Genomic DNA, 25,886 nt, shown 5'->3' with positions numbered 1-25,886 from the left:
ATTTGCTGTATTCTGGCTGTGTCTCTCAGGAGCGATCTACATCCGGCTCCTGTCGGTCTGCACTTCTTTGCTTCATCCATCTTGTCTAATTGGGTGGCTGTATATGAATGGGCCACATGTGGGGCAGGCTCTGAATGGGTGTTCCTTCAGTCTCTGTTTTAATCTTTGCCTCTCTCTTCCCTGCCAAGGGTATTCTTGTTCCCCTTTTAAAGAAGGAGTGAAGCATTCACATTTTGATCATCCGTCTTGAGTTTCATTTGTCCTAGGCATCTAGGGTAATTCAAGCATTTGGGCTAATAGCCACTTATCAATGAGTGCATACCATGTATGTCTTTCTGTGATTGGGTTAGCTCACTCAGGATGATATTTTCCAGTTCCAACCATTTGCCTACGAATTTCATAAAGTCGTTGTTTTTGATAGCTGAGTAATATTCCATTGTGTAGATGTACCACATTTTCTGTATCCATTCCTCTGTTGAAGGGCATCTGGGTTCTTTCCAGCTTCTGGCTATTATAAATAAGGCTGCAATGAACATAGTGGAGCACGTGTCTTTTTTATATGTTAGGGCATCTTTTGGGTATATGCCCAAGAGAGGTATAGCTGGATCCTCAGGCAGTTCAATGTCCAATTTTCTGAGGATCCTCCAGACTGATTTCCAGAATGGTTGTACCAGTATGCAATCCCACCAACAATGGAGGAGTGTTCCTCTTTCTCCACATCCTCGCCAGCATCTGTTGTCCCCTGAGTTTTTGATCTTAGCCATTCTCACTGGTGTGAGGTGAAATCTCAGGGTTGTTTTGATTTGCATTTCCCTTATGACTAAAGATGTTGAACATTTCTTTAGGTGTTTCTCAGCCATTCGGCATTCCTCAGCTGTGAATTCTTTGTTTAGCTCTGAACCCCATTTTTTAATAGGGTTATTTGTTTCCCTGCGGTCTAACTTCTTGAGTTTTTTGTATATTTTGGATATAAGGCCTCTATCTGTTGTAGGATTGGTAAAGATCTTTTCCCAATCTGTTGGTTGCCGTTTTGTCCTAACCACAGTGTCCTTTGCCTTACAGAAGCTTTGCAGTTTTATGAGATCCCATTTGTCGATTCTTGATCTTAGAGCGTAAGCCATTGGTGTTTTGTTTAGGAAATTTTTTCCAGTGCCCATGTGTTCCAGATGCTTCCCTAGTTTTTCTTCTATTAGTTTGAGTGTGTCTGGTTTGATGTGGAGGTCCTTGATCCACTTGGACTTAAGCTTTGTACAGGGTGATAAGTATGGATCGATCTGCATTCTTCTACATGTTGACCTCCAGTTGAACCAGCACCATTTGCTGAAAATGCTATCTTTTTTCCATTTGATGGTTTTGGCTCCTTTGTCAAAAATCAAGTGACCATAGGTGTGTGGATTCATTTCTGGGTCTTCAATTCTATTCCATTGGTCTATCTGTCTGTCTCTGTACCAATACCATGCAGTTTTTATCACTATTGCTCTGTAATACTGCTTGAGTTCAGGGATAGTGATTCCCCCTGAAGTCCTTTTATTGTTGAGGATAGCTTTAGCTATCCTGGGTTTTTTTGTTATTCCAGATGAATTTGCAAATTGTTCTGTCTAACTCTTTGAAGAATTGGATTGGTATTTTGATGGGGATTGCATTGAATCTGTAGATTGCTTTTGGTAAAATGGCCATTTTTACTATATTAATCCTGCCAATCCATGAGCATGGGAGATCTTTCCATCTTCTGAGGTCTTCTTCAATTTCTTTCTTCAGTGTCTTGAAGTTCTTATTGTACAGATCTTTTACTTGCTTTGTTAAAGTCACACCGAGGTACTTTATATTATTTGGGTCTATTATGAAGGGTGTCGTTTCCCTAATTTCTTTCTCGGCTTGTTTCTCTTTTGTATAGAGGAAGGCAACTGATTTATTTGAGTTAATTTTATACCCAGCCACTTTGCTGAAGTTGTTTATCAGCTTTAGTAGTTCTCTGGTGGAACTTTTGGGATCACTTAAATATACTATCATATCATCTGCAAATAGTGATATTTTGACTTCTTCTTTTCCGATCTGTATCCCCTTGACCTCCTTTTGTTGTCTGATTGCTCTGGCTAGAACTTCAAGAACTATATTGAATAAGTAGGGAGAGAGTGGGCAGCCTTGTCTAGTCCCTGATTTTAGTGGGATTGCTTCAAGTTTCTCTCCATTTAGTTTAATGTTAGCAACTGGTTTGCTGTATATGGCTTTTACTATGTTCAGGTATGGGCCTTGAATTCCTATTCTTTCCAGGACTTTTATCATGAAGGGGTGTTGAATTTTGTCAAATGCTTTCTCAGCATCTAATGAAATGATCATGTGGTTTTGTTCTTTCAGTTTGTTTATATAATGGATCACGTTGATGGTTTTCCGTATATTAAACCATCCCTGCATGCCTGGGATGAAGCCTACTTGGTCATGGTGGATGATTGTTTTGATGTGCTCTTGGATTCGGTTTGCCAGAATTTTGTTGAGTATTTTTGCGTCGATATTCATAAGGGAAATTGGTCTGAAGTTCTCTTACTTTGTTGGGTCTTTGTGTGGTTTAGGTATAAGAGTAATTGTGGCTTCATAGAAGGAATTCGGTAGTGATCCATCTGTTTCAATTTTGTGGAATAGTTTGGATAATATTGGTATGAGGTCTTCTATGAAGGTTTGATAGAATTCTGCACTAAACCAGTCTGGACCTGGGCTCTTTTTGGTTGGGAGACCTTTAATGACTGCTTCTATTTCCTTAGGAGTTATGGGGTTGTTTAACTGGTTTATCTGTTCCTGATTTAACTTCGGTACCTGGTATCTGTCTAGGAAATTGTCCATTTCCTGAAGATTTTCAAGTTTTGTTGAATATAGGCTTTTATAGTAAGATCTGATGATTTTTTGAATTTCCTCTGAATCTGTAGTTATGTCTCCCTTTTCATTTCTGATTTTGTTAATTTGGACGCACTCTCTGTGTCCTCTCGTTAGTCTGGCTAAGGGTTTATCTATCTTGTTGATTTTCTCAAAGAACCAACTTTTGGTTCTGTTGATTCTTTCTATGGTCCTTTTTGTTTCTACTTGGTTGATTTCAGCTCTGAGTTTGATTATTTCCTGCCTTCTACTCCTCCTGGGTGTATTTGCTTCTTTTTGTTCTAGAGCTTTTAGGTGTGCTGTCAAGCTGCTGACATATGCTCTTTCCTGTTTCTTTCTGCAGGCACTCAGCGCTGTGAGTTTTCCTCTTAGCACAGCTTTCATTGTGTCCCATAAGTTTGGGTATGTTGTACCTTCATTTTCATTAAATTCTAAAAAGTTTTTAATTTCTTTCTTTATTTCTTCCTTGACCAGGTTATCATTGAGTAGAGCATTGTTCAATTTCCACGTATATGTGGGCATTCTTCCCTCATTGTTATTGAAGACCAGTTTTAGGCCGTGGTGGTCCGATAGCACGCATGGGATTATTTCTATCTTTCTGTACCTGTTGAGGCCTGTTTTTTGACCAATTATATGGTCAATTTTGGAGAAAGTACCATGAGGCGCTGAGAAGAAGGTATATCCTTTTGCTTTAGGATAGAATGTTCTATAAATATCCGTTAAGTCCATTTGGCTCATGACTTCTCTTAGTCTGTCTACATCTCTGTTTAATTTCTGTTTCCATGATCTGTCCATTGATGAGAGTGGGGTGTTGAAATCTCCTACTATTATTGTGTGAGGTGCAATGTGTGTTTTGAGCTTTAGTAAGGTTTCTTTTACATATGTAGGTGCCCTTGTATTTGGGGCATAGATATTTAGGATTGAGAGTTCATCCTGGTGGATTTTTCCTTTGATGAATATGAAGTGTCCTTCCTTATCTTTTTTGATGACTTTTAGTTGAAAATTGATTTAATTTGATATTAGAATGGCTACTCCAGCTTGCTTCTTCTGACCATTTGCTTGGAAAATTGTTTTCCAGCCTTTCACTCTGAGGTAATGTCTGTCTTTGTCTCTGAGGTGTGTTTCCTGTAGGCAGCAGAATGCAGGGTCCTCGTTGCGTATCCAGTTTGTTAATCTATGTCTTTTTATTGGGGAGTTGAGGCCATTGATGTTGAGAGATATTAAGGAATAGTGATTATTGCTTCCCGTTATATTCATATTTGGATGTGAGGTTATTTTTGTGTGCTTTCATTCTCTTTGTTTTGTTGCCAAGACGATTAGTTTCTTGCTTCTTCTAGGGTATAGCTTGCCTCCTTATGTTGGGCTTTACCATTTATTATCCTTTGTAGTGCTGGATTTGTAGAAAGATATTGTGTAAATTCGGTTTTGTCATGGAATATCTTGGTTTCTCCATCTATGTTAATTGAGAGTTTTGCAGGATACAGTAACCTGGGCTGGCACTTGTGTTCTCTTAGGGTCTGTATGACATCTGTCCAGGATCTTCTGGCCTTCATAGTTTCTGGCGAGAAGTCTGGTGTGATTCTGATAGGTCTGCCTTTATATGTTACTTGACCTTTTTCCCTTACTGCTTTTAATATTCTTTCTTTATTTTGTGCATTTGGTGTTTTGACAATTATGTGACGGGAGGTGTTTCTTTTCTGGTCCAATCTATTTGGAGTTCTGTAGGCTTCTTGTATGCCTATGGGTATCTCTTTTTTTAGGTTAGGGAAGTTTTCTTCTATGATTTTGTTGAAGATATTTACTGGTCCTTTGAGCTGGGAGTCTTCACTCTCTTCTATACCTATTATCCTTAGGTTTGATCTTCTCATTGAGTCCTGGATTTCCTGTATGTTTTGGACCAGTAGCTTTTTCCGCTTTACATTATCTTTGACAGTTGAGTCAATGATTTCTATGGAATCTTCTGCTCCTGAGATTCTCTCTTCCATCCCTTGTATTCTGTTGGTGAAGCTTGTATCTACAGCTCCTTGTCTCTTCTTTTGGTTTTCTATATCCAGGGTTGTTTCCATGTGTTCTTTCTTGATTGTTTCTATTTCCATTTTTAATTCCTTCAACTGTTTGATTGTGTTTTCCTGGAATTCTTTCAGGGATTTTTGTGACTCCTCTCTATGGGCTTCTACTTGTTTATTTATGTTTTCCTGGAATTCTTTCAGGGATTTTTGCGATTCCTCTCTGTAGGCTTCTACTTGTTTATTAATGTTTTCCTGTGTTTCTCTAAGGGAGTTCTTCACGTCTTTCTTGAAGTCCTCCAGCATCATGATCAAATATGATTTTGAAACTAGATCTTGCTTTTCTGGTGTGTTTGGATATTCCATGTTTGTTTTGGTGGGAGAATTGGGCTCCGATGATGCCATGTAGTCTTGGTTTCTGTTGCTTGGGTTCCTGCGCTTGCCTCTTGCCATCAGATTATCTCTAGTGTTACTTTGTTCTGCTATTTCTGACAGTGGCTAGACTGTCCTATGAGCCTGTGTGTCAGGAGTGCTGTAGACCTGTTTTACTGTTTTCTTTCAGCCAGTTATGGGGACAGAGTGTTCTGCTTTCGTGCGTGTAGTTTTTCCTCTCTACAGGTCTTCAGCTGTTCCTGTGGGCCTGTGTCTTGAGTTCACCAGGCAGGTCACTTGCAGCATACAAGTTGGTCTTACCTGTGGTCCCGAGGCTCAAGTTTGCTCGCGGGGTGCTGCCCACGGGCTCTCTGCGGCGGCAGCAACCAGGAAGACCTGTGCCGCCCCTTCCGGGAGCTTCAGTGCACCAGGGTTCCAGATGGCCTTTGGTGTTTTCCTCTGGCGTCCGAGATGTATGTACAGAGAGCAGTCTCTTCTGGTTTCCCAGGCTTGTCTGCCTCTCTGAAGGTTTAGCTCTCCCTCCCACGGGATTTGGGTGCAGAGAACTGTTTATCCGGTCTGTTTCCTTCAGGTTCTGGCGGTGTCTCAGGCAGGGGTCCTGCCGCTCCCGGGCCCTCCCCCACGGGAGCCCAGAGGCCTTATACAGTTTCCTCTTGGGCCAGGGATGTGGGCAGGGGTGAGCAGTGTTGGTGGTCTCTTCCGCTCTGCAGCTTCAGGAGTGCCCACCTGACCAGGCGGTTGGGTTTCTTTCCCACGGGGTCTCCGTTCCACACTTTTATGATGCTTGCTCTTGGGATGATGCAGGGTAGCACTGTTTGAGCATGGAACACACATTCCTGGTTGTTGGTAAAATGATTGGGGGCATTCGTGTTCACGGAGTTCAGCCATGAAGTGTGAAAAAGCCTGTCTCTGATCTCAGCCTTGCAGGCACGCAACACAAGCTGCTCAAAACTCAACGTTCTCCTCACGGAATGTATTTTACACACCATCTTCTTTCCGTGGCAGGGGGTAGATATGTTTCCATTTACAGAAAGCATAGAAACTTCCTGTTATGAAACATGCTTTCGAACATTAAGCACACGGGAAAGAAGACCTTTGCGGTAATATGTAACACAGAAAGCACACAAATGGGGGGAAACTGGGGAGATGTGACTTTGCCATAGGGTAAGCATGAGTGTGAAGTGTGGTTCAAGCCAGCCTGAGCTACATTGTAAGTCTCGTGGGGAAGGGAAGGAGACGGGATATGAGGTCACGTTCAAACCTCATTCTCACCAGTTCCCAGCTCTGCAAACTTAGACTGGTTACCTAACTTCCCGAAGCCTCTGTGGTCTTCTCTGATACAAATAAAAATAATAAAAATTTAAACTATTTCTCTAAAGATAATTATTGGCTTTGCGGTAGTTTATTTTTCGACTCTCGGGCTTTTGAGTTCATATTTATTTAAAAAAAAATTGACCTAGAGAGTCTTAGGTTCTGAACCTCCGAGGTTCGGTCTCGATGAGGTGCGGTTTCCAGCTCTCCTTCCCGCCCCTTTTGGGAAGATTCAGGCATAGAGAGCGGCTACAGACCAGGAAGAAGTAAAAGGTTCCATAGGCCTCAGGAGACCTGTTAACTATTCACCTGCCACCATGTTGAGAGAGATGGCCCGATGCCTGACCCTTCCAATTGTAGCTGTTACCACTGACAAAAAGCTGCCAGGAATAAAAGAATTCTTAGGTTAAGTATGTTCCCTGCAATATTTGCAACGTACAATAAAAATAATTCCTCGGGGTTGGGGATTTGGCTCAGTGGTAGAGCGCTTGCCTAACAAGCGCAAGGCCCTGGGTTCGGTCCCCAGCTCCAAAAAAAAAAAAAAAAAAAAAAAGAAAAAAGAAAAAAGAAAAAAGAAAAAAAGAAAAAAAATTCCTCATTTATATGAAATTCCAATTTAATTGGTTGTCTCTCATTTTCATTGAAATCCATCAGGCAATCTAAGAGTGGTCATAACAGTTCGGGTAACTGTGGTTTTCTTTAAATTACTAATGTCCTTGTCTAAAGTCAGGGGAGAATATAGGTGTTTAAAAGGCATGAAGATTCGACCTGACCCCCTTTTTTTCTTCTTTTTTTCAGAGCTGGGGACCGAACCCAGGGCCTTGCACTTGCTAGGCAAGCGCTCTACCACTGAGCTAAATCCCCAACCCTCGACCTGACCCTTTAAGAGCAAGAATGGACACTCGAAGGCCAGGCAGTGTGGTGCACACCTTTAATCCCAGCACTCAGGAGGCAGAGGAAGGCAGATCTGAATTCAAGGCCAGCCTAGCCTGGTCTACAGAGCAAGTTCCAGGACAGCCAGAGCTACACAGAGAAACCTTGGCTCAAACAACCAAAACCAACCAACCAACCAACCAACCAACAAATAAATAATAAAAATAGACCTTTACAAACGCTTAGGCGTGAATGCAAATACTTATTTAGAGTGAGAAAATTATGGTAATCACAGGCTTTATAAAAAATATGATCCATGAAAATATATGAAATGAATTTACCACCAAAATGTTAAGTCCATTTCTAAAGAAAACCTCAGCAAAATCCCACAGGAATCATCCTTAAGTGATGAATGATCACTTGGAAAATGATCTACGAAAAGCACACACACACACACACACACACACACACACTCACATATATACACACGCATACACATGCATACACATATATACACCTACACACATACATAAATATTCACACATACACATACTCACACACAGACACACATATACATACTCATATACATATACACTCACACATACCTATACACATACATAAACATTCACACATACATACATACACACTTACACACATGCATACACATACATACTCACTCACATACTTACTCTCACACACATACATACACACTCTCACACACACATTCACACATACATACATACATACATACATTCATACACACACATACACACTCACACACTGTCTTAGTTAGGGTTTTACTGCTGTGAACAGACACCATGACCAAGGCAACTCTTATATAGACAACATTTACAGTTAGGGGCTGGCTTCCAGGTTCAGAGGTTCAGTCCATTACCATCAAGGCAGGGATATGGCAGCATCCAGGCAGGCCTGGTGCAGGAGGAGCTGAGAGTTCTACATCTTCATCTGAAGGCTGCTAGTGAAGACTCACTTCCAGGCAGCTAGGATAAGGGTCTTATAGCCCACACCCACAGTGACACACCTACTCCAACAGGGTCACACCGTGAGCCAAGCATATACAAACCATCACACACACATACACACATACACACTCACACACACATACACATACCTACATGCTCACATACACACTCATACACACACACACACACATACACACACACACACACACACACACACACACGGCGTGCATCATCAAAACATCTTTCTTGGGGGCTGGGGATTTAGCTCAGTGGTAGAGCGCTTACCTAGGAAGCGCAAGGCCCTGGGTTCGGTCCCCAGCTCCGAAAAAAAGAACCAAAAAAAAAAAAAAAAAAAAACATCTTTCTTGGGGCTGGAGAGATGGCTCAGTGGTTAAGAGCACCGACTGCTCTTCCCAAGGTCCTGAGTTCAAATCCCAGCAACCACATGGTGGCTCACAACCATCTGAAATGAGTCTGATGCCCTCTTCTTGTGTGTCTGAAGATAGCGACAGTGTAATCATAATATATAATAAATAAATAAAAAATGTTTAAAAAAAACATCTTTCTTCACAGTTATTCTGAAGTTCAATGCTTACTTTTGCGTAGAAGAGCCATGTGTATCCACCTGGATAACGGGGACCTATGGATTGAAGAGTAAAATATCATTAAAAAAATCAGACACCAAGCATGAAGAACTGCATCTCCTCTGATATATTCTGATACATTGTAAAGTGTGTATCATCCATTACTGTTCTGGATCTTGAATTTCGGTAAGAAAATAAATATTTCTTTTTTTTTTTTTTGTTCTTTTTTTTCGGAGCTGGGGACCGAACCCAGGGCCTTGCGCTTCCTAGGCAAGCGCTCTACCACTGAGCTAAACCCCAACCCCCGAAAATAAATATTTCTTAAAGGTTGTCTTCTTGCTACAGAAGGATACCCCAACAAAAGCAACTTAAGAGAGAAAGGATTTCCTTTGGCTCACAGTTCAAGGTTCTAGTCCATCACGGCAAGGAAGTCAAGGTAGCCAGAGCTTGAAGCAGATGTCACATCGCATCCACAATCGGGAAGCAGAGAGTGAGGAATTCTTATGTAGCTTGCCTTCTCCGTACAGCCCAAGATCCTAGCCTAGGAAATGGGACCACCCCGGGAGAGCAGGTCTGTCCACCACTGTTGATGTAATCCAGATACCCATTGGCCCATTTCCCACGCGATTCTGTATTGCATTCAGTTTACAATTGAGATAACATCACACATGTACAGCCTACTTTAAGAGCGATTATTCTGGCTGAACAAATGAGTCCACATAGATGATCATTGCACTTCAGTTGTTTGTTTGCTTGTTTATTTGTTTGTTTCAATCCCTTTCCAAAAGGAGACCATTATCTTTCTTGGCTAGTAGAGATAATGGGGCTATATAAAAATGTCATTTCAGGAAGCTTCTTTGATCTATAATACATACCCTGTGCTTGTCTCCTTTAATAAAGAAGTGTGTTGGGCTGGAGAGATGGCTCAGTGGTTAAGAGCACTGACTGCTTTTCCAGAGGTCCTGAGTTCAAATCCCAGCAACCACATGGTGGCTCACAACCACCTGTAATGAGATCTGATGCCTTCTCCCGGTGTGTCTGAAGACAGCTACAGTGCACTTATATATAATAAATAAATAAATCTTTAAAAAATAAAAAAGAAGGGGCTGGGGATTTAGCTCAGTGGTAGAGCGCTTACCTAGGAAGCGCAAGGCCCTGGGTTCGGTCCCCAGCTCCGAAAAAAAGAACGAAAAATAAATAAATAAATAAAAAAGAAGTGTGTCCATTGTCTGGCTTTCCCGGTGGAAACAGACCAGCCTTGAGTGTGCAAATTTTACACCCAATCTAATCATTCGTTCATCACTAAAAGCCCAGCATGAGACGTGCTGGGGATACACTGTCGGATAAGATGGTCCTGGTCTCCGTACTCACGGAGCCTTCACACCAGTGATGAAATCGGATGTTAAAACATTGGCGTTAAAGCGATTGGAGTAAGGGCTGACTAAGAACGGAGGGCAGAGGTGCCAGGATGAAGATTAGCAGGAGTGGGGATTGCAACAGGAAGGAGGCTCTGGAGAGGCCGCCCTGAGGAAAAGGCACGGGCAGGAGTCAAAACAAGAGCACGTGGAAGGGGCACGCCAGGCGGAGGGAACCAAAAGTTTAAAGGGTCTGTGGCCAGAAAGAACTCCGCGTGTTCTGGGAACGGCAAGGTCAGTGTGCACACCACCGAGGACTAAGGGGGAAGGGATTGGAGGGGTTGGTGAGTGAGGAAGAGGACAGATCCGCTGGCGCTGGCGTCCAACCACGTCCATCACTTTTGACCACATTAAAGTCTCCAAACAGCCGTCTGGCGGATTCCCCAGGGTGCTGGGGAGATAGGTCTGTGAGCGCTTGCTGCGCATGCGTGAGGGTCTGAGTTCACATTCTCAGTACCAACGACATATCTGGCTACTCGTCTGAAATCCTCTTGTTGGGAGGCAGAGACAGGTGGAGCTCACTGGCTAGCCAGTCTACTTGGAACGCCAGGCTTGTGACTCACTGAGGGACCCTGTCTCAAGGCAGTGAGGCAGAGTGATGGAAGCCACCTGAAGTCCTCCTCTGACCTCTACATATGGGTGCACGCACCTGCACACACTCACGCACTTACACACATACACGCATGCATACACACACATACACATACATGCACGCACGTACACTCATACACACATGCATACACTCACGCACACGCACGCTAAATGAAAATATAAACACTCCCAAGAAAAGAGATGGGAAGCCAGTGGAAACGCAAGGTCACCCCCAATGGGCCAACACTCTTTCAAGTTTGTTGCTTTTCCTTCAGTCTCACAGATAGTGCAAGCATGCAGCGGTGGGAAGCGACCCTCTTTCAGTTGTCCAGAGATCCCCGGAAGAAAACACTGTCTTGTTTATTGAAGGACTTAGTGCTGTTTCCAGTGTTCTATGGTTGTGAATAGTGCTTGTGTAAACACTCGGGCACAGGTTTTTGTGGGAGTGTGAAGGTAAACACGCACAAGTGTCATGGCTGAATCATGTGGTTGCTACATGCCTAGCTTTCTAGGAAACCACCTGTCATCGGGGGCAAAGGGAGCAGAGACGACAGACAAGGGGTTTGGAAGCCCAGTGAGTACGTACAGTGAAGACACCGTGCGAACAGCAGCAGACAGGGAGGCAGATCAGCTTTGCTTGGGGTAATCCAAGGCTCATATGGTTTGGGGGATGGGGTGTAGAAACATCCAGGATAGGCAAAGGTCATAGGGAGAAGGTTTAGGGTACCAGAATACATCATTAGCATTGGGGAGCACTTCAGGAATCTCAGTGCTAGCTGAAGAGGTTCTGACCCAAAGGAAGGAAGTTGAACCTATAATCTAAGCAAGACGACCTGTGTGGGCTTGCGAACTCCCAGGACAAGGTCCGAGAAGAGGAAGCCCTGTCAGTGAAGGGAATCCTCCATTAAGTTCACGAGGTCAGTAGGAGACTTTGACCTTAACTAACAGATTTTCCCCACAACCACCAATGCGTCTCTTGTAGTGGGGACACTTCTGTTTTGCACTGCCGCTGGTAAGAGTTGCTGTGGTCTTCTCAGTGCCTGTTATTACAGCTATCACTTCAACCGTCTAATACATGCAGCGCACTGTGGCTTTCTCTGGAATTTCCCCGTGACCATCGACACTGAGCGTCTTCTAGTTTATTTTTGCCACATTCAGATACGGAAGCTTCTGTTTCAATCTGCTCACTATTTTTGAAAGATGACTGCCTTGTTTTTTTGAGTTTTCAAAGTCACTTATATATTCTGGAGACAAGTCCTCTGTTGCATATGTGATTTGTAAATATTGTTTCTACACTATGTAGCTTTTTTTGCATACTCTGGCTGAGTTTTGCTATTCAGTGTCTTGCTATGTAGCCAAGGCTGGCCCCCAACTTCCAGTCTTTGTGTGTTAGCCTCCAGAATACCGACATTACACATGGGTACCACCACATCCAGCCTGATTTTTTTTTTCTGAAGACATGGTCATATAGCCCAGGCTAGCCTTGAACTCTGCTCTTCTCACCTCCGACTCCTGAGTGCTAGCTAGGATTGCAGACATGCTTTATCGTGCCTGGTTTTATTTGGTGCTAGAGATAGAACCTGGGACCCCTGGAACACTAGACAGGCACTGTACACGCTGAGCTACATCTTCACCCATCCCCAGGCAATTTGCAATCAGGCCCCAACTCGTTACTTTTATTTTTAGCTTAACGTTTTAATTGAGTATTTTGGAAATTTCACATAAGGCACCCCAATCTCATTCACTTCCCAGTCCTCCCAGGTTCACCCCCGACTCTTATGGTCGACCCCAAAACAAAAGAAGAAAGAAAAACATCAAGTCCAATTTGTATTGCATGGTCAAACTCCCAGTGGCCAGCCTCTTAAAGTAAACTGATTCCTCCGCCCACCCCACCCCCACTGGAAGCTACCAACTGTGGAGCGCTGCTCTTCGGCTTCCCTGTTACAATGTTTAAGAGTTCTCTTCAATGGCCCCCTGTCTAGGCTCTTTCTTCATTGGGTGGTGAAGGGGTGTGGGAGGAGAGCTTGTCACAGAAGCTTTCTATGTCTCTCCTCAGCTGTGAGTCTGCAATCATCCTTCTGCAAAGGAAGCCTCTTTGCCCTTCAGAGCCAGCAGCAGCATGGATCACAGACCCCTGTCCAGTTCCTGGCTACAGCAAGGAGCAGGTCTTTGTAGTTTCTCCGTTTCTGACTTCCTCCTGCCGCCCTGTTCTGCCACCTTTCCTTCTAATTTCCTGAGTTCACTTTTTAAAAGCATCTTCCCGCGGACCTGCCCTTCTCTAGTTTTTTGGGAGACACTGCAGGCTTTGCAGTTTCCTCGACCACTGCCTTATCCCTCCCACCCACCTCTAGTCTCCACCGGTCTCTCAGACGCCTAGGAGCTGCTCTGCGGCTGTAGGTGCCAGCTTCAATCACAGCCATGCTTCAGGCTTTCACCCTCGATGTTGCTGGCTTCTCCCTGGATTTGTTCTGCGGCAGCCGCTCCTCCACCTGCTCCAGCGCTTGTAGATGGGGTGGACGACTGGAATCACCGGATCTGGGCCGGGATGGCAGCCAAGTTGGTCAGCCCATGTATGTGGTGGTTTTTCCGGCCCACTGCTCATGCCGGGTGGGCATCCTGGGCCTCCTTTTTTCTAAAGATTTATTTATTTATTATATATGAGTACACTGTAGCTGTCTTCAGACACACCAGAAGAGGGCATCAGATCTCTTTACAGATGGTTGTGAGCCACCATGTAGTTGCTGGGAATTGAACTCAGGACCTCTGGAAGAGCAGTCGGGTGCTCTTAACCACTGAGCCATCTCTCAAACCCTCCTTTTTTCTTTATGAATTATAAATGTTATATCTAAGACTGGCCTAACCCAAAGTCAAGGTGAGTTCCTCTTTATGATTTCTCTGAAAATTCTACAATTTAACATTTATATTTTAAGTTCATTTGAAAAAGTAGCATGACCTATAAGTTAAATTCTGGGTTTTTGTTTGTATGTTTTTTTTTGTTTGTTTGTTTTGTCTTAATCACATGGAGAGTTGGTTTGTTAAAAAGTCTGCTTTTCCACCGAGCAACGGTGATGTACACCTTTAATCTCAGCGCTTGGGAGGCAGACACAGGTGGATCTCCGAATTCTGAAGCCAGCCTGGTCTTCAGAGCGAGTTCCAGGACTGTCTAGGCTATATGCAGAGAAACCCTGTCTAGGAAAAAAAGAAAAGAAGAAGAAAGGAAGGAAGGAAGGAAGGGAGGAAGGAAGGAAGGAAAGAAAGAAAGAAAGAAAGAAAGAAAGAAAGAAAGAAAGAAAGAAAGAAAAAAGAAAGGGAAAGGAAGAGAAAATAAAAAAATAAAAAAAATTTTCCTATGGAGTTGAATTTTTTTTAATTTATTCATTTATTATATATAAGTACACTGTAGCTGTCTTCAGATACACTAGAAGAGGACATCGGAACTCTTTACAGATGGTTGTGAGCCACCATGTGGTTGCTGGGAATTGAACTCAGGACCTCTGGAAGAGCAGCCAGTACTCTTTTTTTTTTTTTTTTTTTTTGGTTCTTTTTTTTCGGAGCTGGGGACCGAACCCAGGGCCTTGCGCTTCCTAGGTAAGCGCTCTACCACTGAGCTAAATCCCCAGCCCCTCAGCCAGTACTCTTAACCACTGAGCCATCTCTCCAGCCCGGAGTTGAATTTTTAATTTAATGTTTTTCAAGAACGAAATGTCTCCTCCTGGAAAACAAGAGAGTCCACAAAGCTTTGGGATTCTTCTACACTTTGCGTAATGGCCACAGATCCAGACTGCTGTGATTGGCTAAAAAGTAACATGTATCATCAAATAAAGTTCCAATAATGGGGCTGGGGAGATGGCTGGGCAGGTAAGAGTGCTTGCTGTTCAAACCCCAAGAATCACATGAACAGCTGGGTGTGATGCACGTGCACCAGTATCTCCTACAGTGTCGGCATGCATGGAGGGTCTCCAGGGCTGGCTGGCTAGCCAATGTAGCTCTTCGTTCAATGGGAGACCTTACCTCAAAGGAATAGCATTGGCAGTGATAGAACGAGATACCCAATATCATCTTTAGGCTTCCTGGTGCGACCTGGGCACACCTACCACACACACACAGACCCTCCCATAATCACCTTGAAATGTCCTCAGATGTACCAAGGTCAGGAGGACAAGAAAGGGCTGAATCACCGTGAAAAGGTTTCAGTTAAGCGTGTCCCCTAATTCAAGTGCCATCACTTCACAGTATTCTTGCAAGCCTTTTTTTGCACATTGAATTTGAGAATAGCTTAGTTAGCCTTACTATTGTGTTGATGAAACACCGTGACCAAGGAAACTCTTATAAAAGAGAGCATCTAATTGGGGGCTGGCTTACAGTTTCAGAGGGTGAGTCCATTATCATCGGCGGGAATCATGGCAGCCTGCAGGCAGACAAGGTTGGAGATGTAACTTCTAGGTTTATGTCCTGACCCACAGACAGGAGGCAGAGACACCCAACTTGGTGTGGGATTTTGGAACCTCAAAGCCCACCCCAAAGTGATACTCTAGACTCAGGACCTGAACTGAGACTCTGAATTTAGATCCTATAGGGCTTTTAAGCCTGAGACCCACAAACAGCTGTGACAAGTTATTCCACCAATCACTATTTAGGGATAAGGGGATCTCTAAATTTCCTAAGAAATGTCTTTTTTTGTACACTTATCCTGCTCTCATTGGTTGGGGTGGCAGGGGACTTGCTTTGCTAACATTCATGTCTGGACGTGTCAACCAGGATGTCAGTGACCACAATTCCCAGGGAGGTCTTGGCTTAAACTTTATTCAGCACCTTTTCAAAATGGAAGTCTTATTTCCAATAGCTTCTTATATAGGTGCAGGTGTCTCTCTTATATTGGGGTCCTCTCAGGGGCAGCTCATAAAAGCAAAAGCCACGAAAGCTCGTACACAGGTGCAGGAAGTGTTGCTGGGTGGTTGGTTCAAGTCCAAGCTCATTGTGGGTAACTATACTAAGCAGTTCTAGTGACTTCTATTGTGATTGCTTCCTGAGAGCACCAAAGCACAGAACATCCTAGTTACAGCAGTAACAGGATACGAGGAAGTTACCTCAGGAACAACACAGGATGGTAGACTAGACAGGTAATGGTTGCCTAGGCCTTAACACTATCTAATGTACACTCCTCGAGAAGAACTTCTGATCTTGACATTTGACCAGAGGCTGCAGACGACAAATAAGACAAATAATGAGCTTCAGAAACCGGTCGCTGAGACTCCGGCAGAGGCATCTCGGTGAGGAAGGAGGAGGGGGAGAAGGGGAGGGAGGGGAGAGGGAGGGAGCAGGTGGGAGAGCGACAGGGGGAGGAGGTGTGATGTACGCCAGGGTTTCTGAACTAAAATGCCGGGAGAACTGGTTGGCAGTGATCCAGGCAACTCTCATCCCCAGAGATTTGAGGCAAGTCTTTAATTTACTATATCCAACCACCTTATCCCTTTCATTTCCCTGGCCTCTCATGCACACACGGGAGCTCAGCAACACCTGGATGGCCCTCCCTCCTCCTCCCCTACTGAAACAGCACATTACTAGGGTTTTCTGAGATAGGTTTCAGGTCTTTTTTTTTTTTTTTTAAATCCATTTACAACTCTAAGTAATGCCAATTTATTTAACGTTTTGGGGAAATGTCATCTCAGAATGGCCTCAGGCCACATGGTTCCTCCTCTCCTTTGGTGAAGGAAGCCATGTGGTAGGTACCTCAGGAGGAACTGAGTCCAGAGTTCCTGGAGAAAGTTTCCTCCCTGGGCACCTCAACTTCATTCAACACATCTCCCTCTAGCCACCCTGGAACTATGTAGACCAGGCTGGCCTCAAACTCACAGAGATCGACCTGCCTCTGCCTCCTGAGTGCTGGGATTAAAGGTGTGAGCCACTATGCTTGTTGGCTAGGTTCAATTGCTTGCAGATACTTTGTGGTGGCCGATATGGTGTGTGTGTGGGGAGGGGGCGTCATTTGGGTCCATGGCTTCTTTCAATTCTTACAATTCTTTGTCAAGCAGAGACACAACCCTCAGTTCTTTAAGTGAGGAAATGTGTGGCCCAGAGACCCCAGGACATACCATATCCCGCCTTTGGAATTCTCCCCACAGAGTTCATCTTCCGAATTCTGAGGCTTCCTATTCTGTGTGGGCTTTAGCCTCCTATCAGATGTCAAAGTCACACAGTTGGTCAGTGGTAGAACAGGGATTGGCCTGGAGCTTTGAAAATGCTCTAACCCCAAGGCTCTGAAGTTCTCTTTAGGGGCCCGTTTGACCCTACCATGGGCCAGCAAATTTGGCTCTGGGTCACGGAGTTTACAATGATGACATTTCACTGTACGAGGGGAGCCAGGTTACTGTGACTGTGAGATCCAACTAATTCACTCTCAAGTGCTGGCTCAGCTGTAGAAAGGGCTCATCTTTGCTATCAGGCTGTCAGCTCCGAGAGCTCCATAAATCGAAACAAGCAGCTTCAGAAAGTTAGCACCGGCACATGCAGTAGCAGGGCCCAACGATGAGCTGAGGGGGGAGAAACGGTCCTGAAGCAGGGAGTGTGGGAAGCCCTCAGCCACGTGCTCCCTCCTTGAGAAGCAGAGCATTCCCACAAGAAGTCTGCTTTCTACAAAGCAGGTGGAGGGCGGAATGTGCCTGTGTAATAGAGGACTTGCCTGGCACGTGTCAGGTTCTGTTTGAAGCATTGGGGGGAACGGAGCATTGTCCCCTCCTCGCCCTCTTACAGTTTCACATCCTCTCTGATAACGTGGCTTCACGGGCCTCAAAATCCCAGTGTCAAATACAGTAGAAATTCTCCAGTCATAGGACCAAAATAGAGACCATTCTCCAATATGCCTGGCTTGCTGCTAGGTTAGAAGGGAGTCTGGCAGTCAGATGGACCAAGGTTCACATCCTGGCTCCATCATACCTAAGACCCCTACCCTAGGAAAGCTGAGATCCCTCACCCGCGCAGCGCCTACGACAGGGCTTTGCAACCGCCATGCTTAATAACTAATTCAGGGGGAAGAAATAAACCTTGACAATTTAGTGAGAGGTTATTGGGAAACAAGACACTCCCAGTCTCGAAATATCGCCCTAAGATTAGTTCTTAATTGCAAGAGGGATTTCTCAGGAGTTGGGATGGAGAGTCCCCTCACAACAAAGTGAACAAACCGGCATCATCAACAGCAGAAAAAAATGGAGGCTGTGTGCCCGGATGTGAGAGATGGGACATTCCCTCCAACAGAACGCATTCCATCTACTCTGTCAAGAGCTGGGCACAGTCAAGTCCAAATTGTGCTTCACTCTGAATTGTCTGTGCTCCTTTGCATATGTGGTTGCCTTGAAAGAAAACTAAAAAGCTGACTGCTTGCTGTTCAGGGAGCACAATATGGCTGTCAAATTGCCTTTTAAGTACTTACGTGTCTGCCCTCTGACCGGCCTGCTGTCAGCTTCGGTCGGAGAGGCTTGTTTCTGCGGCACCGCGTAGCTGCCAGACTCGCAGTATGTCAGAGCACTGGGAACAGGTGACTGCTGAGAACTCAGCCATATGGGACATTTATGTAACCCGCTCCCAGCTCAAGAGACATCATGGAAGGGGGTGTGGAAGGACCTAGAGGCAGGGGAAGGAATGCAATATGGCGGAGAACTGTCCTCAGGGCAGCTCAGGACTTCACAGACTTGAACCCACAGCAGAGCGATTAGCCCTGCCCAAGGCTGGTCCTGTCAATGTTCTGGCACAGACAGGGGAGGGAATTGGAAGGTCTCGCCACTTCCCTTGGGGTTCATAGATGAGGAATGAGTGGAAAGGGATCAAGAAAAGGTTAAAAAAAAATCTTGGGGTGGTAGAGCCCACTGGATGATTAAGAATGGACTGAGCTGGGCTGGAGAGATGGCTCAGCCATTAAACACTAGGCTCACAACCAGAAATATAAGAATGGACCGAGTCAGAGTTCGGCCCCCAGCTCTCACGTTGGGTAGCTCGTGCCTGTAACTCTGGCCCAGGGCATCCAGAGCCCTCCAGCATCCTCACTCACATACACATCATCCCCCACCCGTCCAACCTCAACAACCACGTAATTAGATAAAAACAAATCTTTAAAAAAAAAAAAACTGGCACATTTCCAGAGACTTGACAATAAGATCAAATGAATGGCTCTTGACTGCATATTTAAAACCAGTGATAGACTTCATTCTTGGAAAAGGTAAGGAAATACCATTGCACCGATGCTACATTTCCTCGGTGGGTAAACTGTAGGGTTCCATGGGATTATATTCTTGAACATAAGAGACACATGCGTGTGTGTAGGGTGAGGGATAGGGTGTTGTGGAGTGTGTAGAAAGGAAGACAAGCAATTGTGACAGGCACTAAGGATTAGCCGGGTCCCTAAATAAGCGCTCACTATGCTGTCCTGTAACACTTCCATAAATTAATATTTTATCTAAGCAAGGACATCACAGGATCACCCTTTTCACCCCAGAACACCCTTTAAACATTATATGGCTACAGCGGAAGGCACTAGCAGATCCTAGGGAAACCACCCTGCCCGTCTGGAGCCATCTCCGAGACAAGTAAAACAGACAACTCTATCAGATTTAAGACTCTAGAACTTTATATGACTCATCCTTCAAAGAAACCGACTCAATCTAAAGACTCACTCTTGTCAGGACGTCCATACGTACCAAGAACCGAGTGTCACACTTCCTAATGTCAAATTATATTCCACACAGTGTGACGCTGGCATAGGGACAGACGCAGAGAGGCGGCGCCCAGCAGAGGCGTCAATAATAAACATGCACGCAAAGCCGACTAATTCTCCACAAAGGTACCCACAATTCCAGCGGGGAGGGCACCACTGTTCAGTCACTGTCAGTCAAAAAGTCTCACTGCTCACCTGCGTGAGATAAAAACAACAGATGCAAAGGTGGAAGGAGAGGAGCAACTCCACAGAGTCGCCCCCCGACCTCTATAGGCAGGCACGTTCAGTGGGTAGAGGCGCTTAATGCCCTTGCAAGAAATCTCTGCTGCCAGCACCCAAGTGGCAGGTCCAGGAACTCTAGGTCCAGCGCCTTCTTGTGGCCGCCACTGGTACTGCGTTTACATGCAACACTCACATACACAATCTGAAAATAAGTAAGTCCGCCAAGCATGGTGGTGCACACCTTTAGCCCCAGCACTCAGGAGGCAGAAACAGGCTGATTTCTGTGAGTTTGAGGCCAGCCTGGTCTACAGACTTAGTTCCAAGACAGCCAGGGCTGTAAACCAAAAATAAGGCTGAAGAGATGGCTCAGAGGTTAAGAGTACTGACTGCTCTTCCAGAGGTCCTGAGTTCAGTTCCCAGCAACTACATGGTGGCTCACAACCATCTATAATTAGTCTGACGCCCTCTTCTGGCTTGCAGGTACATGCAGATAAAGCACTCATATATATAAAATAAAAAGATTTTAAAAAACATGGAGTAGTAGGGAGAGACTTGAACCCAGCAGAAGATCCAAGGACTAAGGCTGCGGAAGTGAATCTTTTTAAACATTTTATTATTTTAAGTTATATGCATGTGTGTACTTGTGTGCAGGAGTGTCAATGGCCATCGAGGTCGGAGGCTTTAGTGAGCCACGTGACGGTGCTGGGAACCTCGCACGTCATCCGAGTGGTGGTTTGAATGAGATGCACCCCATATTCTCAGGCATCTGAACACTTGATCCCCAGTTAATGGCACTCTTTAGGAACTATGGCTTTGTGGGGCAAAGTATGTTACTGGGGGTAAGGCTTTCGGGTTCCAAAGTCTTATCCCAGTGTGGTCTTTCTGCTTTGTGCTTGTGGCTCAAGATACGAGTTCTCCGCTCGTGTTTCTGCTGTCAAACCTGCCGCTTGCTGCATCTGGACTTCTAAACCCTCTTTCTTCGACAAGTTGCCTTAGCCGTGGTGTTTTATCACAGCAACAGATCAGTAACTGATACACTGCAAGAGCAACGTACGCTGTAACCACTGAGCCATCCCAAAAATCCCCATTGTAGTTAATCTTGTCGGCTTGACAGGATTTAGAAATCATCCAGGAGGCGCACCCCTGTGTCTGTGAGGGTGTTTCCCAAGAGGTTTAATTGAGGCAGAAACACTCGTTTTGGGAGTAGCACCGTCTCATGGGCCAGGGTCTCAGACAGGATAAAAGGAGAAGGAAGATGGAGCACTGGTTCATCGCTCTAGGCAATCTAGAAGGCAGAGCATTGAGGCATCGCTCTGGGCTGCCTAAGGGCCCACTTATACCGCTGCCTTGCCTTCCCTGTCACGTGCTCCATTAACCAAAACAGCTTATTTGTCCTTGATTTGTTTTTGTTGGGTGTTTTGTCTCAGTGGCAAAAAGCGAGACCAGTCAGTCTATGAGGAGACTGTCTGGGTTCTCAAGCTTCCTGAACGATGGAAGATGGTCCACGGGCCCCATCCTCTCCTTCACACACTCCCTGCACGCTGTCCAGCTTCCTCATTTCCCCTACCTTCGGTATGCGCATGTTCAATCTCTTCCACTGACCCCATGTTTTTAGCTCCTACCTCCTGAGCTTCAGCACGAGCGTCTTTGGTTTCTTCTCTCTTACCTTCCCCGCCAAGGAACCACCATGTTTAACATTCACACATCTCTGCCCCCAGCTCAAGCCTCCCGTATGGTCTCCATACTCCTACATCCCACTGGACACTTGGCATTGCTCCCCAAGTGCACCCACACGTTCCAGTCTGAGCTCCTGATAATTTCCCTACAGAACACATCTGCCTTAGTCTTTCCCAAACCACTTATCCACAGCCTCTATTCCCTAATTGGTCCAACAAAAAAAGCAGACTGGATGTTATCTCCCGTCTCCGTATCTACACAAACTCTGACACACATCCTCTCTTCTCTGCTTTCAGGACACGCCCAGAATCATCGCCACCTCCGGGGCTTCCACCTTGCTGATTGACACCATCTGATTGTACTACACTGCCTTATCTCCCTTCAGCAGGTTTACAGCCAAGCAAGCAGCTGTGTTGAGTCTGAGAAGCTTTGGCTCCTGTGCTCGGTGCTCTGCTCTGCTCTGCTCAACACCGCTGCCATTCCACTCTGGAAAGCGAGAATGCTGACAGCCAGTCATCCAGGAGATCTCACACGAGTACCCTGAACTTCTTGCTAGACAAACTCCAGCCTCGGGGTCCCTCCAGGACCCCGAATCTGGCCCTAAGCCCAGCAGTTCTTCATCTCCTCAGTAGTTTTCTCTACTGGCTACTACATAACTAGGCTTCCCTGGTGTGGTGGTTTGAATATGCTTGGCCCAGGGACTGGCACTATTAGGAGATGTGACCTTGTTAGAGGAAGTGCGTCACTGTGGGGGTGGGCTTTAAGACCTTCCCCCTAGCTGCCTGGAAACTATTTGCTTTCTGAACAAGATGTAGAACTCTCAGTTCTTCCTGCACTATGCCTGCCCGGATGCGCCATGCTTCCCGCCATGATGATAATGGACCGAACCTCAGAACCTATAAGCCAGCCCCAGTTAAATGTTGTCCTTTGTAAGAGTTGCCTTGGTCATGGTGTCTCTTCACGGCAATGAAAACCCTAACAAAGACACCTGGTTACAGTTCCTGCTCCCAGTTTGTTCCCCCAAACGACACATCAGAAGCCTCACAAAAGTTGGGACACGTGTCTCTTTGTCCCTAGACTGTGTTCAGCATCCAGCATTATAATCTCTCAAGAATACTGATAAGCCAGGATGACTGCACAGCCTTATAGCAGGACAACACCACACACTGTGTGTTCATCATGAAGTCAGCACCCCAGGCCTTCCAGAGACCCCATTGCACCCTGGCATCTCCTAGTTCTTGTGTTTCACTTGAGCCATCACTGGCCGTGATGGGTCATATCTCCTAACAGGTACTTAGGTCTCCCCTCCCATCCTATTTCACCTCACCTCCCTATTGACTTTGTGGCTGCCTCCCACCCAGTCTTCCTGTCCCCACCCCTGCCTTCCTCAGTCAGTCGTTGACACAACTGCCACATGGACTTTTTAATTAGTTGATATAAAGTCACCGAGAAACATACCCGAAGCTTTGGCAGCCTTGTTTTTATTTTTCCCTCTTTTCTTCACTTCACTTGAAACAGTTCTGGTTTACAAAAGTTAAAACGGTCAAATACCCGTGGGTTCTTCACCAGCTTGCTAGCATGTTGTCACGTTTGCTCAACTGCCCTACCTGCACACACACACACTTTGAAGTTTCAGGCATCCTGCAACATCACCCTTAAATACTTCAGCATGCCTCTTTTAGATTTTGTTTTGTTGAGACCAGGTTTCTCTATATTAAAGCCCTGGCTGTCCTGGAACTTGCCTCAGACTTCTGGGATTAAAGGTGTGTACCATCACGCTCAGCTCAGCCTCTTTTAAAAACAAGGGTAGGGTAAGGACTAGGGAAATGGTTCAGTGCTTAAGAGTGCTGAGCACACGAGCATGGAATCTGAGTTCAAATCCCTAGCACCTATGTAAACCCAGGCACAACCACATGGGTCTGTAACTCCGGTGTTCTGGGGGAGCAGAGATGGAAGGATTGCTGGTGTGATGGATGAAGTGATTGCTTGAGGAAGATACTGTCTCAGGGGAGAAGGAAGAGAATTAACAATTCAGGACACCTGACATTGTCCTTTGGGCTTCAACATTCGCAAACATGGTCCCACACACCTGTGCACACACATTCACACGTACATACACAAAAAAGGGTATACTAAAACACAGACAAACCAAAGACATCTCCTACATAATCAAAATGCTATGATCACACCTAAGAAAAAATAGTGTTAATAACATTGCCCAGTAAGCAGCCCATACTCGACCCCCTCCATGCCAGTCTGGAGTCCTTGGGTTTCTATTTTTAGTTGTTTTCATTCTTTCCTTTAAGATTTATTTATTCTGAGAGAAGGCTCAGTGGTTAAGAGCACTGACTGGAGTTGGGGATTTAGCTCAGATTTAGCTCAGTGGTAGAGCGCTTGCCTAAGAAGCGCAAGGCCCTGGGTTCCATCCCCAGCTGGGGGGGGGGGAGAACCAAAAGAAGGGGGGGTTGGGGATTTAGCTCAGTGGTAGAGCGCTTGCTGCTATTCCAGAGGTCCTGAGTTCAATTCCCAACAACTACATGATGGCTTACAACCAACTGTAATGGGATCTGATGCCCTCTTCTGGTGTGTTTGAAGACAGTGTCAGTGTACTCACATACATTAAATAAATGAATAAATCTTTTAAAAAATATTTATGTATTCACTGAACTCAGGACCTCTGGAAGAGCAGACAGTGCTCTTAACTGCTGAGCCATCTCTCTAGCCCCAATCTTGAATGCTTCCATTTCAAAGAACTTACTATGTAGACCAGGCTAGCCTCAAATTCACAAAGATCTACCTGCCTGTGCCTCTTGAGTTCTGGGATTAAAGGAATGCACAGCTAGCCTTCATACTATTTCTAAAACTGTGCTGTACCTGCACCCATGATGACCAAGGACAGGACTATGGGTCTGCCTGTCCTTTCCTAAAGATAGTGGGAATGAACACATGAGAAAGTAAGGGGAAGTGGCTCTTGTCGCTTTGCTTCTCTCCCCAAGAAGAGGGAGTCAGCTTATCACAGATGAGCCAGTGGTCCCATTCTAAGGCTGAAGGCAGAGGTTCTGGACAGGAAATTCCATAGCTTTTCTAGGCTGAACAACTTCTAAGTCATGTTTTTTTTTGTGTGTGTGGTAACAGTCAATAATCCTCCAGTGTAGAAAAGCTTGTCACCCTGTCTTTAGAATAGCCAGAGGCAGCGTTGGTAGGTACTAAATGTCAATGATGGAAGAAGGAACTCCCAAGGCAAAGTAGTAAACAGTGGCAGCTTCAAGAGAAGAAAGAAGACAGAGGGCCCTGGCCTTGACTAGGACAGAAAGCAGAACACACAGAGCTGGGCTAACCTGAGAAACGATGGCAGATGTTTAAAGCCTTCAGCCCTGAGGATGGAGCATGGACCTTAGAGGCTTCTGTGAAGACCTGAAAAGAGTTCTTTCAGACCAGGCAGTGGCCAAGGGTAGATTAGCTCTGTCTTGGAAGAAAAGACAAAGGCGGGAAGGAAATATCTCAAAATTCAAGGCCCCAAAGGTTTATCTTACACGTTAATGCCAATCAGTTGCTAGAGGATTTAGGGATTGCCAACTTAAGGAGAAATCTAAAGCTACCACCAGGCTCTTATTGGAAAAAAGTAGAGATAATGATTGATTAATCATATTTGCCATGGATGCAGGTAGGAGCGGGGAGGGGCCTGGTAGCCCAAAGGTAAGAGGGAATTAAAGACAAGCTGCTGATGGTGTCTGATAGAAATATTAGAGACTATGTTTAACGCACTTGGAGAAATATCATAAGCTATGTAACGGAACAAGGGATACCTCAAGTGATGTGACTCTCTCCCATGGGGCACCGTCACTCCTAAAGCTTCTATCCCATCTCCCCAAACTGACTCAAGGATCAAGTCCTAGGCGCTTGAACTTTTAAAACCGCCAACTTAGCATTTAGAGGAAGAACACGGCACCCTCGTGGCTGCTTACCAGGAGTGCTATCAATAGGATTTCCTAAAGGAGCCTAAATGAAAACGGGGACCAGAGCATGTACCTAGCCACGTTCATGTATGGGATACAATGGCTCAAGTTTGGGAACCACTGTGTGCTAAATGTCCTTAAGTGGCATTCATTGTTGAGACACTTCTCAGGACCTTCAAAGTGTCTTTTCTACTTTTTGCTCTGTCCGAAGGTATGTGGAGCTCCTTCTCCCATGGGACTATGTCTCCTTGAGCATTCTTTGAAAAACCTCGAACATCAAGGAAGCAATAAGAGGACGATGTTTCT

General features: G+C 45.2%; 1 protein-coding gene across 6 annotated transcripts in view; it reads right to left on the bottom strand.

Moving 5' to 3' along the window:
- Glt8d2 (glycosyltransferase 8 domain containing 2) overlaps window positions 1–25,886 on the bottom strand; it is a 51,372-nt gene that overhangs the window by 24,105 nt on the left and 1,381 nt on the right. For all 6 annotated transcript variants that reach the window (XR_015624319.1, NM_001432437.1, NM_001432438.1 and 3 more), the window contains 1 exon segment: window positions 9,028–9,071. Coding sequence is in view for 5 of the 6 variants with exons in the window: in NM_001432437.1 (NP_001419366.1) it covers window positions 9,028–9,046 (19 nt within the window). In the remaining variant the exon portion in view is untranslated.

The sequence above is a fragment of the Rattus norvegicus genome, chromosome 7, assembly GCF_021556685.1.
Source record: "Rattus norvegicus strain SHRSP/BbbUtx chromosome 7, alternate assembly SHRSP_T2T, whole genome shotgun sequence".
Taxonomy (NCBI): Eukaryota; Metazoa; Chordata; class Mammalia; order Rodentia; family Muridae; genus Rattus; species Rattus norvegicus.
Note: the sequence above shows the minus strand (reverse complement) of the source record. Positions and strands in the feature narration are given on the sequence as shown.